The 15,408-nt window shown below is 47.4% G+C and overlaps 1 protein-coding gene across 1 annotated transcript in view; it reads left to right on the plus strand.

The window, feature by feature from the left end:
• Positions 1-6,911: 6,911 nt before the first annotated feature.
• The window catches only part of LOC137527281 (major histocompatibility complex class I-related gene protein-like), a 69,260-nt gene continuing 60,763 nt past the window's right edge, over positions 6,912-15,408 (plus strand). Inside the window, exons 1-3 of the mRNA XM_068247790.1 lie at positions 6,912-6,999; positions 7,083-7,103; positions 7,154-7,246. Coding sequence (XP_068103891.1) covers positions 6,912-6,999; positions 7,083-7,103; positions 7,154-7,246 — 202 coding nt within the window. The remainder of the gene's footprint in view (positions 7,000-7,082; positions 7,104-7,153; positions 7,247-15,408) is intronic.

The raw sequence follows: 15,408 nt of genomic DNA on the forward strand, positions 1-15,408 counted from the left end.
AGAGGCGGACACAGTGGCCAGGGCAAGGTACTGGTTGACAGCGTGCTTCTGTTCAACCAGACGCTCCAACATCGCCAGGGTGGAGTTCCAGCGAGTTGGAACGTCAAGGATCAGCCGATGGCGTGGCAGCTCCAGCTCCTTTTGCACGTCTTCCAGGCTCGCAGAGGCTGCAGGCGAGCGCCGGAAGTGACGCACAACATTCCTTGCCGTTTCCAGCAGTTCGCCCATCCCCTGGTAGGTGCGCAAGAACTTCTGCACCACCAGGTTCTGCACGTGGGCAAGACAGGGGATGTGGGTCAGGTTTCCCCTGTCGATTGCGGCAACCAGATTGGCCCCATTGTCGGCCACCACCTCTCCGACTCTGAGGCCTCTGGGGGTCAGCCAAATCCTCTCCTGCTCCTGGAGTTTGGCCAACACATGGGTTACCGTCAGTTTGGTCTTCCCAAGGCTGACCAACTGCAGCAGCGCTTGGCAGTGGCGTGGCTTCACGCTGCTGCTGAGGCGGGGGGTTTGGCCAGGTGTGCCGGAGGATGGCAGAGGATCGGAGGAACCTGCTGCAGTTCCCCTGACCCTGCGGGGTGGCACCACCCACTGTGTTGCTGCTGCTGCTGTGCCCGCTGCTGCTCTCCCATCCTCACCCCCTTCCACCAAGCTGACCCAGTGGACAGTGAAGGACAGGTAGCGGCCTGTCCCGAAGCGGCTGCTCCAGGAGTCCATGGTGACGTGGACCCTTTCACCAACCGCGTGCTCCAGCCCTCGCTCCACATTGGCCATGACAAAGCGGTGCAGTGCAGGCATGACCTGGCGGGCAAAGAAGTGTCTGCTGGGGAGCTGCCAGTCTGGGGCTGCACAAGCAAGCAGCGCACGCATGTCGCTCCCCTCCTGCACGAGCGTGTACGGCAGGAGTTGGGAGCACATGGCCCGTGCCAGCAAGCCGTTCAGCTGCCGCACGCGACGGCTGCTGGGAGGCAGAGCCCTAACCACCCCCTGGAAGGACTCACTCAAAAGGCTCTGGCGTCGCCTTTTGCTAGCACGGGAATCAGCGGAGACAGCAGAGGAGGCCACTGAGGACTGGCTGCCAGAACAGGCCTCAGTGTCGGCGGCAGGAGTTGCAGAGGGGGGAGGAGCAGTGCGTTTCTGCACTCCTGCTGGTGGTGCTGGAGGAGCAGGAGGGCGGGTGGCTGCTGTTGCTGCTGCTGCTGCTGAAGGCTGTGCAGTGATGGGTGTGGTGCCACTGCCAGCACCAGATGCCTTCAGCCTCTGGAACTCCTCATGCTGGTGGTAATGTTTAGCAGCAAGATGGTTGATGAGAGAGCTGGTGCTGAACTTTAAGGGGTCTGCACCTCTGCTCAACTTCCGCTGACAGTGGTTGCAAGTGGCGTACTTGCTGTAAACTGTGGGCATGGTGAAAAATTGCCAGATTGGTGACAAGAAAACCCCCCTACGGCCTGGAGCCGCTGCTGCCTGTCTCCCTGTGGTGGTTGGGGAGGGGGGCTTGGGTGCGGCTGGTGGTGGTACTGGCAGATGCTGCTGCTGCTGCTGCTGAGCCTGAGACACCAGCAGGCTGTGGGACCTGCCTACTGCTGCCAATGCTTGCAATGATGTGCCTCCTTGCAAGGCCCACAAGCGCATCCTCCTCCTCCTCCTCAGAGCTGCTGATGATGACATGCCCAGGTGCTGGTGGTGGCACCCAGTCTTTGTCTGTCACCCTGTCATCATCATCATCATCATCCTCCCCCTCCTGAAACATGTCCTGCTGGGATGATGACCCCCCAAACTCCTCTCCTGATGCATGGATGGGCTGCTTGACTGTCGCCACAGTCTTGCTGTCCAATCCCTCCTCCCCCAAAGTGCCCATCAGCATCTCCTCCTCAAAATCGCCAACAACAGCAGTCAATTGACTCATGATGCCTGGGGTCAAAAGACTGCTGAATTACAGGTCGCCAACTGACGGTGAACTGGCCTCCTCCCCAGGCCCTGCTGGACGGCTGCTGCCAACAGGGGTGGTGGTGGTGGTGAGGGTGGAGGCCTCAGATGCAGAGCTGATGGCGGGCTGCTCATCCTCCGTCATCAGTTGCACCACAGTGGCTCCATCCTTTTCCTCAATGGGACATTTCCGACCCGGCTGGAGGAAAATAGGAGCAGGTACTACACGCTGCTGCTGCTGTGTCTGTGCAGCTTGAGTTGCAGATGCTCCTGCTGGGCGGCGCCCAAGGCGTCCACGGCCAGTGGCTATAGGCGGAATGTTAGCCACTGACGCAGCTGCTGCTGCTGCAGAACTGTGCATGGTGGCGCGGCTTGCCACAATGCTGCTCCCTCTCCTCCCGATTCCCTTGCTGCCCTTCCCCTTGCCCAAACCGCACTGGCTGCCACTTCCAGACATCTTAGATGTTTTGGGCGTAAACAAAAAAGTTTTTTAAAAGGGCGGGTGAAAAAGTGGGGTACTTTAATGGAGTGTGTTGGTGGGTGAGGTGACACTAATCACTAAGTGATTAGATCGCTAAGTGATTACTAGTACAGTACAAATACAAAATACAATAATCAGTAATCAGTAAGTGTGAACAGTGAACAGTGAGTGTGTCCCCTAGTACACTAACTAGAAAATACAATAATCAGTAGAAATCAGATTCAGTAGAAGGAAATAGAGTGTGTGTACACTACAGACAGTGCACGCACACACACACGCAGGAGCTAGCCTATGAAAAGTGACTGAGTGTCCCTAGTACAGTAAGTACAACTAGAAAATACAATAATCAGATTCAGTAGTAATCAGATAATTCAGTAGAAGAGAATACTGTGTACTGTGTATGTACACTACAGACAGTGCACGCACACACACACGCAGGAGCTATGAACAACAGTAACAGTGAGTGTCCCTAGTACAGTAGTATAACTACAAAATACAATAATCACTCAGTAGTAAAGGACAAGACAGGGTAGAATACACAGCAGAAACACTGGTATAGATGAGAAATAAACTAACAGAGGACAGGAGGACAGCTGCCCACACAGGCAAGGCCCTGAGGTCTAAAGCTGTGTAAGCTTGCCTGCAGCAGCAGCTGTCTCTATGTAACACACAAGCTACTAACTAAAATACAATCTCTATCTAGCTAAAAACAATATAGGTGTATATAGCAGGTGTATGTGAGCAAAAATGCTAGGTGATTGACCACAATAGAGCACTTGCTAAGCCAAAGCACAAAGGAGCAGATCTCTCTCTGTACAAGTCAAGCAAGGACGGAAAAACCGAACATGGCGGCCGCTATTTATAGGGTAGGGGCTGGCCAGGGTCCCCCTCTGTGATTGGCTGCCGTCAGAGGGCCTGGGAGCCCTCTGATTGGCTCTAAGGACATCAATCTGGGCTGTGACGCTATTCGAGCTCGGTATTCGAGCTCGAATAGCGCTGTTTGCTCGAATAGCGCGAATAGTGAGTGGGCTATTCGAGTTCACTCGAATAGCCCATTCAAATAGCTGCAGCTATTCGAGCTCGAATACCAAGCTCGAATAGCTGAAAAAGAGCTCGAATATTCGAGCTACTCGAATATTCGAGCTCTGCTGAGCATCCCTGTCTGTCCCTTCCTCTCTCTATTCCAGCTGAAGACAGACTGGAACATGGCGGGCACAGGTGCGTTCTTATAGGGGGCGGGGGGTCCATGAGGGAGTGCAGGCTGACTGGCTGCCATGTGCCTGCTGACTGTGATGTAAGGGCAGGGCCGTTTCTTGGGCAGTGCGGGCAGGGCGACCGCACTGGGCGCAAACCAGCAAGTAGATGAAGGGGGGCGCAGGCAAAAGGACATTACCGCTAGGGAGCTGGTGACGTGCGGTGCAGCCAAATGGAAGAAGAAAGAAGATTACCAGCGCGATCACCTTCCTTGACTCCTCCTAGGCTGCCTGCATCAGACTTCAAGTCATCATCATGTCACCACCACGTGATGACACCTGGGCCCATATGCAATTCACTTTTTCACCTGAGTTTTCTCCTGGGTGATAATTTTAAACTTGCCAATAAAATTTCTTTTAAGCCACCAGTAAGCAAGAAAATACTCAAAAAGTAGGTGAGAAAGTACTATTAAAAATATTTAAAGTTGAAAAGTGCTGGAAAGTTATTTTAAATTGAAGATGAAAAATTATCTCCTAGGAGAAAACTCAGGTGAAAAAGGGAATTGCATATGGCCCCTGATGTCTTGTAGCGGTACCGCAGGCTGTGAGTGCGCGGCACCCATGGAGGAGTCGGCTTTCCAGGCTCTCCTCACCTGGGTGTTTTCCTGCTTCCTCCTGGATGAGCGGCTGGTCACCAGTAGAGTTGGGCCGAACAGTTCGCCTGGCGAACCTCTCTGGGCCTCTTACTACTTCCGGGTCGCAATGACCCGGAGTAGTACGCCTGCGCTGCCCGGCAGAGCGCGTCCTAGATCGCGCTCCTGTTGCCGGGCACTCTCTGCGCATGAGCGTGACATCACTCATGACGTCACGCTCATGCGCAGAGAGTGCCCGGCAACGGGAGCGCGATCTAGGACGCGCTCCGCCGGGCAGCGCAGGCGTACTACTCCGGGTCATTGCGACCCGGAAGTAGTAAGAGGCCCATGAATTTAGAGATGTTCGCCGGCGAACGGTTCGGGAACCGTTCGCCACATCTCTAGTCACCAGTAAGTAGGCAGATCTACTTGTGACCTGTGGCTGTGTTTCTGTTCCTAAAGAGTAAGGGTTCCCGAGTCCACGGGGTGGGGGGGAAGGGGGTGCATTTTCGACACCCTCGCCCTGGGTGCAATTTAGCCTAGAAACTGCCCTGTGTAAGGGGTAAAAGTTTAGCCAAACGATGATGTATGGAGGCGGGTGTAATAGCGCCATGTGCTCGCCGCTCGCAGAAAGCATGAATAGTGCTCGCTGGAGAACTGTTTGGGCCATCTTTATTTATTATCTATAGTAGCAATTTTTATTTTAAAAATAATAATAGGTGAAAACTGAGAAAATGCATAGGAAATAAAACAATTCCTCAGGGGAAAAGCACCCAGAAAAAGTCTAGTTTGCCCCGACAAAAAACAAAACGAGGTATCGGTCACTAAGGTGTTATAAGTAAGTGAAAAGTGGTGGTGGAGCACTCCTGTATTGTCCAATATGATGTGCCTCAGCTGATCCAGCAACACTCCCGATGCTCTCACGGTATTGTAGATGAAGACTGGCACCACCCAGTGTAGTAAATTCAAAGCTCTTTTTTTATTGCATCAAATCAGGTTCAGTAGCACAGCACACACAGCTTGACGTTTCGGAGAAAGATTCCTTTTTCAAGTCTAGCTGCACCTCAAACAAGCATACCAGGTTTCCCCGAAAATAAGACACTGTCTTATATTAATTTACCCTTCAAAAAATGTGCTAGGGCTTATTTTCGGGGAGGTCTTATATATTCTGGGGGTAACCATCACCTTTAGTGTATGTAGGCAGATTTCCCTTCTGCTCCCTGCTAAATAAGCCCTAGTGGCTGTCAGACCTGCGGATCCCCCTAAAGGAAGCCCTAAGCAGTAGACTTGCTCTCCCCCGCCTGCCCTCCTTGCTACTTCCACTGCTCCAGAACCTGGCTCCCAGCTGCAGAAAGTCCGGATCCTCCTACAAGAAGTCCGAAGTGGCAGACCTGTTCTCCCCGTAACCCCCCCCCCCTCCCCCGGCCACCCGCAGGCTTGCTTTACCTCCTTGCTGCTACCGCTCCTGGCCCCTTCCTGCAGATAATCCACATCCTCCTGTTCCCTCCCAGTATAATTCACACATCGCAGATTAGCGGTGACCTGTGGTAAAGGCAGCTAATGTATCCAGTAATAGCGCTGACCTATACAGGAAGCGTTGTACTTCCTGTATAGGGTAGCGCTCTTATTGGATAGATTAGATGCCTTTACCACAGGAGCCGTAGCAGCGGGGGAGGTAAAGAGAGCCTGCAGGCAGCCTGGGGGGGGGGGGGGGGGTTGGGGTGAAGGGTTGTGGCAGTAGGGGGAGAACAGGTCTGCTGCTTAAGACTTCTTTTAGGGCGATGCAGTCTGACAGCCACTAGGTCTTATTTTAGGGTTAGGTCTTATATTTCAAGCATACTCAAAGTATATATTAGGTCTTACTTTCAGGGGATGTCTTAAAGGGGAACTTCAGCCTAAACAAACATACTGTCATTAAGTTACATTAGTTATGTTAATTAGAATAGATAGGTAATATCATTTTTTATCCACCCTGTTTTAAAAGAACAGGCAAATGTTTGTGATTCATGGGGGCTGCCATCTTTGTCATGGGGGCAGCCATCTTTTTGGTTGAAAGGAGGTGACAGGGAGCAGGAGACACAGTTCCAACTGTCCTGTGTGCTAATCACCCCTCCCAGCTGCACACCTAGGCTTCAAATGTCAAATTCAAAATGTAAAAAAAAAATTGCACCAAAACAGCAGAATGAGAACAACAATATCAGAAATCCCATCATGCTTTGCACAGCATCAGGGGAAAAATGCCCGGGCAGTTTTCTTCTGTGCAGCTAAAAATGAGGCTTGTATAAGAGAAACAAAGTTCTGATGCTGTGAAACTGTTAAAGAAACACCAAGCCTTTTCAGTGCTGCTGAGTCGATTTTTAGTCCGGAGGTTCACTTTAAATTCGGGGAAACATGGTACATTTCTCTTCTCCAAATATATAGCTAGACAGATTGTGAGTCAGCCTATCATAATCATTCAGGTCCAGCCAGACCTGATGGGGAACTAACTCAGGATTGGATAAGTTGGGTGGCCATGCGCCTCCTTCCCAATGTTACAGTCACATGGGGTAAGTGACAGCTCCTAAGACTGCGGACAAACCACACCTCCCACTCCACCACATATGTGGTGGACCTGAGGGGGGACTGCGGTAGTGAGAAGGGCAGAGGCAGCAAAAACTCACCACTCACAACCCTCGCAGTATGGGGACCAATGCGGGACAAGGTGCCAAATGTCATATGCCTCCTCCTGATTACTACAACATTGGTAAAATATTTGACATAAAGACAGGTATGGGAAAAAGCATAGGAAAATGATAAGAATATTCTGTCCCATATAGTTACAGCTGTACCTTCTGATGTGTTGTGATGCAGGACATATTGTCTCCCTGACAGGTAAGATGGTTTTTTGCACTGTGATAACACACTGTCTCTTGGTGATACAGGACATCACATCTTCCTGACAGGTAAGATGGTTTCTTTGCACTGTGATAACACACTGTCTCTTGGTGATGCAGGACATCTCATCTCTCTGACAGGTAAGATGGTTTCTTTGTGCTGTGATAACAGACTGTCTCTTGGTGTAAGATTCATGATTTTGTAATTAACTACTGTATGTATATTATATTGGGAAACATCAATGATCTAGTGTCAAATATTCAGCCATTCCTACTGGATCTTGTTGAGGTATAATTTTGTCCCAACTCTTCTATACTGGTGCTCTCCATACACACTTATTCTCTTTAGTCTCCCTCTTCTCTCTTATATTTTATTCTTTTAACACGCATTTTAAAAATGTTTTTATGTATTTTAGAAATGTTTTGTTTATCTTTATCAATACTGGGCAGTGGGCACTATATGCATTTTATGATTCTACAGGGATTGAAGTATGCGCAGTGATTAATCCAAGTACTACTGATTGAGGTGGAGTGAACCTTTTGTAATTGCGATCCCCTGACTTTGTGAGTGTGGTATTTCCAGTGGAGCGCAGTATTTCTCAAGAAGATTTGGTAAGACTATCTTTATCAATACTTAATTATTAACACAAGCCTGTTTGCCAGGAACATGAATAGATTCATCAGCATTAATGTATTGCATTAAGTTGTCCTGATAACTTGATAGACATCCACTGTTTATCTCATTAATGTATAAATGAAGTCAGGTCACTTACTGACAGTTATTATTAGCAGGCAAGGGGAAAAACAGATAATAAGCAGGAAGTCACAGGGGATTACCAGGGGTGAGGAAGTCAATTCCATATATGGCGGTGCTGGGAAGTTCCTGACTGAACCTAGAAGGGAGTTGCATTTGGCACGTCTAGGTTTCTTAAACCCTTCCCAAATACATTGATATAGACCGTCCGACCTAACTGAGCGGATTTTGGAAGGCGGTGCTCCAGAGGTGACAGCAGCAGCAGGAGAGCTGCATTACAGGGATCATTATACGAGTTTAGATTATACTAGTTCACTTTCCTGGTACTTTTGACATTCATCACAATTGATACAGCCATAACATTTTAATTACTTATGACACCTAAGTGCTGCATATATTGTTTTTCAAACACAGTAGACAAAGGCAAAAAGTGGCTGCCACTATGGCAAATTAAAGTGCACCTGAACTCTTCACAAGACATAAGGAAAACAGAGAGAAATGCCCCTGTGTGTATTTAGACGGAAGAGCCTGTTTAATTCATCCTCATCTATTATTTTATTAATTTATTGTATTTATAAAGTGCCAGCATATTACGCAGCGCTGGACATTAGTTAAGGTTACAGACAATATTTAGGGGTGACATACAGCAATATGACAATACAGGAATACAAGAAAACCAGATCACGCAGCACAGTAGGAATACAAGGTAATGCTTAGTCAGACACTGGATGGAGCATGGAGATTAGGCAAGTTAGGTTCACTCAGATGCATAGCATGGGTTCAAAGTAATGGAGGTGCAAGATCAGGTAGGACACAAAAGGAGAAGGACCCTGCCCAAAGGCTTACAATCTACAGGACTGTGACTAATCAGTCCTAATCTAATCATAAATGTAATGTGATCCTCAGCTGTGTCAGCTTGCTACCACGGCAGAGCAGCTAATTTGTAAACACAAGATGTTAACCCTATGTCTGCTTCCATGAAAGCAGGAAGTAGAGAAACTGCAGATTTATTGCAGGATTTGTATGAGCTGTAATGCTAGGCATACATGGCAGGCAGGCCGCTTATCAATCGAGCCGCTGATGGCTCGATTGATAATTTCCGATAGGCCCGATGACCCCGCTCGATCCCCGCGGACGGACAATAGTGGGGTATCGAGCGGAAGATAAGGAGCGCTCGCGTGGACGAGCGGGAATCGATCTGGCCGCCGGCAGGGATGCGCGAAAACGCGGCGGGAGTCGATCCGGCGTAACAAATAAATGCCCAGCAACAAATAAATGTTTTTTCTTTAAAGGTTATTATGCTGTTGCTTATCTTTTAGAGGAGAGAGGAAGCTCTGAGTTCAGGTACACTTTAAGGGCACAGCTTCTTCCAGCCCCTTGCAGCTGACAAGTCCCTCATTGCAGCTCTGCTCCCAGTACATACATACACATACACACACAGCTGTATTATTTTACTACATGAGAGCACATGCTATATGGAGGAATAACAATGACATGCTAAACATAAGATATAGTATTCACTGTTATTACAAGATCTTGGACTTCATTGAGACAACAAACTCCCAATGAAGCAGCAACAGTAAGACATCAATCTCCACTCCATTGTGTTGTAAAAGTATTCAGAGGCCATAAGGTCATTAGAATGTGTGTGATAAGAATCTAGGAATCCTTTCAGAGTGATTGCTGTAAAGGGAAAGTCTACAACTTTTTTTTCAAAATGTGACTCCTTTGTTTGTAAGGTTGTACATGAAGTCATCAGAACTTTGCAGCAGTGAGAGACAGATGTTTTTTACGAACCCTAGGGAGCAGGGACAGTGTACACATTCCAAAGTGTGTATGAGTCTTTATTTGTGTGGTGGACACATGCAGTCAATATAACAATGGTGTGAGAGCAGAATACGTTTTTTCTCTCCATGCCCTTAGCTGTCAGTCTCTCAAACTTTTCCCCCCACGGCCCCCCTGCGGAGGCATCCCTTGCAGGGTCTATTGTTACGCCCCTGGAGCAGGGTGAGTAACCCCTCATGTACACTCTCATCAGGACTCTGCATAGGAATAGAGGGTGGCACTCAGGTAGGGGAATGAGCCACCTTTCCATCATCAGGTGCCTGTAGGCTCGTATCTACATTAAAGATGGCCCAAACGGTTCGCCTGGCAGGTAGTTTGTGCAGATATCAGCTACCCACGCCTGCGGCGGGTAGGGAATACATAGCGCGTTTGACCCACCTCCTATATCTCGTCATTGGGCTAAAATTTGACCCTCTACATCACAGTCAGCAAACACATGACAGCCAATCAGGCTGCAGTCACCCACAGACCCCCATCCCCCTATAAAATGCCGCAGCATCGGCCATGTTCTCAGTCTGCTGATGCTGTAGTGAGTGGAAGGGAGAGAGATGAGTGGAAGGCTGTTAGCTTGCTCCTCACTGAATTTTGTTGCTGAAAGCACCCCACAAAAGCTCTTTTAAGAGCTAATATTCTTCTGATGTGTTTTTTTTTTTTGTGTGTGACCACAGACAGGCATAGATACAGTCCTGTCGCAGCTGCGCCTAGTTGCTGTACTGTGCCAGGTCCAGCACACTCTGTATTACCAATGCATATGTTTCCACTGTATTTGTGATTCAACTTACTAAAGAATAGCTGTCGTGTGGGTGACACTGCATAGATAGAGCCCACAGACAGTTGCCAGCCAAGCCAACTGGGATTTGTAGTCCTACCACTGGCAGCACACTGTATTACCATACAATTGCATATCTTTTCACTGTATTTGTGATTTAACTTACTAAAGCATAGCTGTCTTGTGGGTGACACTGCATATAGATACAGCCCACAGACAGTTGCCAGCCAGGCCATCTGGGATTTGTAGCACACTCTATTATACCAGTGCATACCTTCTCATTGTATATGTGTGACAGCACACTATTATACCAGTGCATACCTTTCCTCTGTATCTGTGTGATAGCACACTGTAGTATTATTATTATTATTATTATTATTATTAGGATTTATAATAATAATAATAATAATACAATGTGCTATCACACAGGTACAGAGGAAAGGCATGCACTGGTATAATAGAGTTTTTCATTGACTGTAATATTGCAGCCTAAATCTGCAGACCATATTAAGGCGTATTTGTTCAGCGGGGGGGTTTGATCTAGGCAGAGATAGTTATACCATATAGAGATACCGCCTGAAAATGGGCCTTTGCAATTTAACATTGTTATGATGGAGGGTGGGAGAGTCGGAATGGAAATTTTTTGAGATTTAAACAGATGGAAGATTCTATGGTATGTATACAGTTGGTATTGTGGTAGTGGGAATTGGCTGGTTAGTTTTGCAAAGGTCTTGATTTGTGCCTCGTCTATAATGTCTTGCAGGTGTTCAATGCCTACATCTCTCCAAGTTCTCAGATCAAGGTTAGGGGTAAAATTGCACAATAAGGGTATAAGAGGCGCCCTGGTGTAATAAAAGCATCTAAAAACAGTTTAAAAACGGGAAATAAATTTGAGGTGGCTTACCTCAGTGACGAAAAAATCTTTGTATTTTACAAAGGTTTTTATTAGTAGCACAGGCAACGCGTTTCGTGGGTCAGAGCCCGCTTCCTCAGGCCAATAACAGTGCCAAACTAAATGACAGATTCAGCAAAGGGAGGCTCCAAAGCACCCGTCAGTTCGCCGAGTCAGTTCACAGCGGCAGCCCAAAGCAGCAGAGCAGGGCTACGGTAAGATGGCCGCCTGAAGCCCTGCTCTAGGGCTTCGGGCGGCCATTTTCCCGTAGCCCTGCTCGCCGGGTAATGCAGGCTGCAGGCAGGAAGTCACGTGAAGGAAGAGGATCGTGGGAGCTGCGCGCCACAAGGAGGTCGGGAGAGGAGGAGCTCGGAACAGGAGGTCTTCTGACTAGGTGAGTAAATGGGTTTTTCTTTTCTTTTTCAGGTGGTGCTGCTGATTGTGGTCAGAACTGCTGAGCATTGTGCATATTGGGGTCAGAACTGCTGAGCATTGTGCATATTGGGGTCAGAACTGCTGAGCATTGTGCATATTGGGGTCAGAACTGCTGAGCATTGTGCATATTGGGGTCAGAACTGCTGAGCATTGTGCATATCGGGGTCAGAACTGCTGAGCATTGTGCATATTGGGGTCAGAACTGCTGAGCATTGTGCATATTGTGGTCAGATCTGCTGGGCATTGTGCATATTGTGGTCAGATGTGCTGAGGATTGTACATATTGGGGTCATATCTGATAACGATTGTGCATATTGGGGTCATATCTGATAACGATTGTGCATATTGGGGTCATATCTGATAACGATTGTGCATGTTGGGGTTATTGGACGTGTTTTTTGTTCAAATCTGCTCACATTAGTTGTCTTTTCTTGAGAAAACCTGCACAATTATGTGAATTTTCTCGGGAAAGGGTCACCAAAACTTGGGCCCTCTGTCTTTGCGTTGCACTTTTAAAGGGAACTCGAGGTGAGAGTAATATTGAGGCTGCCATATTTATCTCGTTTTAAGCAATACCAGCTGCCTGGCTGCCGTGTTGGTCCTCTGCATCTAATTCTTTCAACCATAGACCCTGAACAAGCATGCAGCAGGTCAGGGGTTTCTGACAATATTGTCAGAACTGACAAGATTAGCTGCATGCTTGTTTCTGGTGTAATTCAGTTCACTACTGCAGCCAAATAGATCAGCAGGGCTGTCAGGCAACTAGAATTGTTTAAAAGGAAATAAATATGGCAGCCACCATATCACTCTCACCCTGGGTTCACTTTAAATTACAGTTAGCCCTGCCCTCATCTGGTCATGACCACCCCCATTTTTTCGCCGCGCCGCAGGTTGTAGCCACACCCATTTTTTGCCGTCAGCTCCCCCGGAAATTGGTCCAGCACCTGCATAGCACCCCCTAAAAAAATTCCTGGAGCCGCCACTGTTTGTGAAATGCCATCATTACACCTCTTTTCTTTTTCTTAAAAGTGCTGTGGTAAATTAGCGGGAAGTTCCCGCTAGAGCAGAGGGGAGTGTCTTTCCCTAATAAGTGGGTCTCTTGAATAAACAGAATTTGCGATTTCTGTGTTGTGATTTCTTTCCACAATAGATGTCTCTTGTATGGGGAGTTTAGGCCCCGAACATTCAAAGAAGTAATTTTTAAAGGCATATCAACTTAGAAAGTGCATTAATAGGATTTAGGTATTGAACTGAGCATACATTAAAGCTACGGTAAGCATACACGAGTCTGAACCTCTTGAGGGCAAGTAGTAGAGTTGGGCCGAACGGTTCCAGGCGAACTTTGGGGGTTCGCGTTCGCCTTAATCAGGCGAACTTTTGCGGAAGTTCGATTCGCCCCATAATGCTGTATTGAGCAAAACTTTGAGCCTCCATATCACTGTCAGCAGACATGTTATTGCCAAACACACTGCTGCAGGACCCGCCCATCCTTCCTCCTCCAAGCTAGGTCCTTATACCATTTGACTGCCTACACTAATTAGTTATGGGACAGCTGCTACACACTCTGCTAGGGAGATTTTAATTAGCCTCTTGTGGGCTTCCTCCCTCCTCCCTCCTACCCTTCTACCTATTCCCTCCTACCGGAGGGAGGAAGGTCTCTTCTGCCAGGGAATTATACTATTTTAAAAACCAGTATGCATCATACCATAGCTGGGAATTGAACACAGATCTCACTGTGTGATAGGCAAGTCACCCTAACCACTGTACCACTACAGTAGTAAGTGAAGCTGGCCTAAAATTCACCATTTATGCTCAATGCAATAGAAACATTAGGTTGCTTAAAGGAGAACTGTAGTGAGAGGTATATGGAGGCTGCCATATTGATTTCCTTTTAAGCTATACCAGTTGCCTGGCAGCCCTGCTGATCTATTTGGCTGCAGTAGTGTGAATCACACCAGAAACAAGCATGCAGCTAATCTTGTCAGATCTTACAAAAATGTCAAACACCAGATCTGCTGCATGCTTGTTCAGGGTCTAGGGCTAAAAGTATTGGAGGCAGAGGATCTGCAGGATAGCCAGGTAACTGGTATTGCTTAAAAGGAAATCAATATGGTAGCCTCCATATACCTTTCACTACAGTTCTCTTTTAAAGGGAACCTTAACTGAGAGTGATATGGATGTTTCCTGTAAACAATACCAGTTGCCTGGCAGTCCAGCTGATCTTTGTGACTGCAATACTTTGTACTTTTCGAAAAGCATGCTTATATACCATAGCTGGGATTTGAACCAAGGACTCAGTGTGTAGTAGGTATCTGTCTTACCCTCTAGACCATGAACCACACTACATGCTAAAGCTGGCATAGCATAAACCATACACAATGGTAGTACAGTGAGACCCAGGTGCATTGAGCATAAATGGTAAATTTTAGTCCAGTTTCAGTTACTACTGAAGTGGTACAGTGGTTAGTGTGCTTGCCTACCGCACAGTGAGACCCAGGTTCAAATCCCAGCCAATATGAGTTGGCTTTTATGCTACAAATCCTTAAAGGGAACCTAAACGGAGAAGGATATGGATTTTTCCTTTTAAAATAATACCAGTTGCCTGAATCGCCTGCTGATCCTGTGTCTCTAATACTTTTAGCCACAGCCCCTGAGCAAGCATGCAGATCAGGTGCTCTGACTGAAGTCAGACTGGATTAGCTGCATGCTTGTTTCAGGGTGTGATTCAGCCACTATTGCAGTCACAAAGATCAGCTGGACTGCCAGGCAACTGGTATTGTTTACAGGAAACATCCATATCACTCTCAGTTAAGGTTCCCTTTAAAGGAGAACTGTAGTGAAAGGTATATGGAGGCTACCATTGATTTCCTTTTAAGCAATACCAGTTACCTGGCTATCCTGCAGATCCTCTGCCTCCAATACTTTTAGCCCTAGACCCTGAACAAGCATGCAGCAGATCTGGTGTTTGACATTTTTGTAAGATCTGACAAGATTAGCTGCATGCTTGTTTCTGGTGTGATTCACACTACTGCAGCCAAATAGATCAGCAGGGCTGCCAGGCAACTGGTATAGCTTAAAAGGAAATCAATATGGCAGCCTCCATATACCTCTCACTACAGTTCTCCTTTAAGCAACCTAATGTTTCTATTGCATTGAGCATAATGGTGAATTTTAGGCCAGCTTCACTTACTACTGTAGTGGTACAGTGGTTAGGGTGACTTGCCTATCACACAGTGAGATCTGTGTTCGATTCCCAGCTATGGTATGATGCATACTGGTTTTTAAAATAGTATAATTCCCTGGCAGAAGAGACCCTCCTCCCTCCGGTAGGAGGGAATAGGTAAAAGGGTAGGAGGGAGGCTAATTAAAATCTCCCTAGCAGAGTGTGTAGCAGCTGTCCCATAACTAATTAGTGTAGGCAGACAACTGAGTTAGATGGTATAAGGACCTAGCTTGGAGTAGGGAGGGAGGAAGGAAGGGAGGGTGGGTCCTCCAGCAGTGATGTGTATTTCACTCTATCAGGTGGGCCTCCAGGTATCAGAGCTGTTGAAACATGTTTTCTATCATTTTTCCAGCCAGTAGAATTTTTTCAAAGTTCGCCTACCCAT

The sequence above is a fragment of the Hyperolius riggenbachi genome, chromosome 8 (assembly GCF_040937935.1).
Source record: "Hyperolius riggenbachi isolate aHypRig1 chromosome 8, aHypRig1.pri, whole genome shotgun sequence".
NCBI lineage: Eukaryota > Metazoa > Chordata > Amphibia > Anura > Hyperoliidae > Hyperolius > Hyperolius riggenbachi.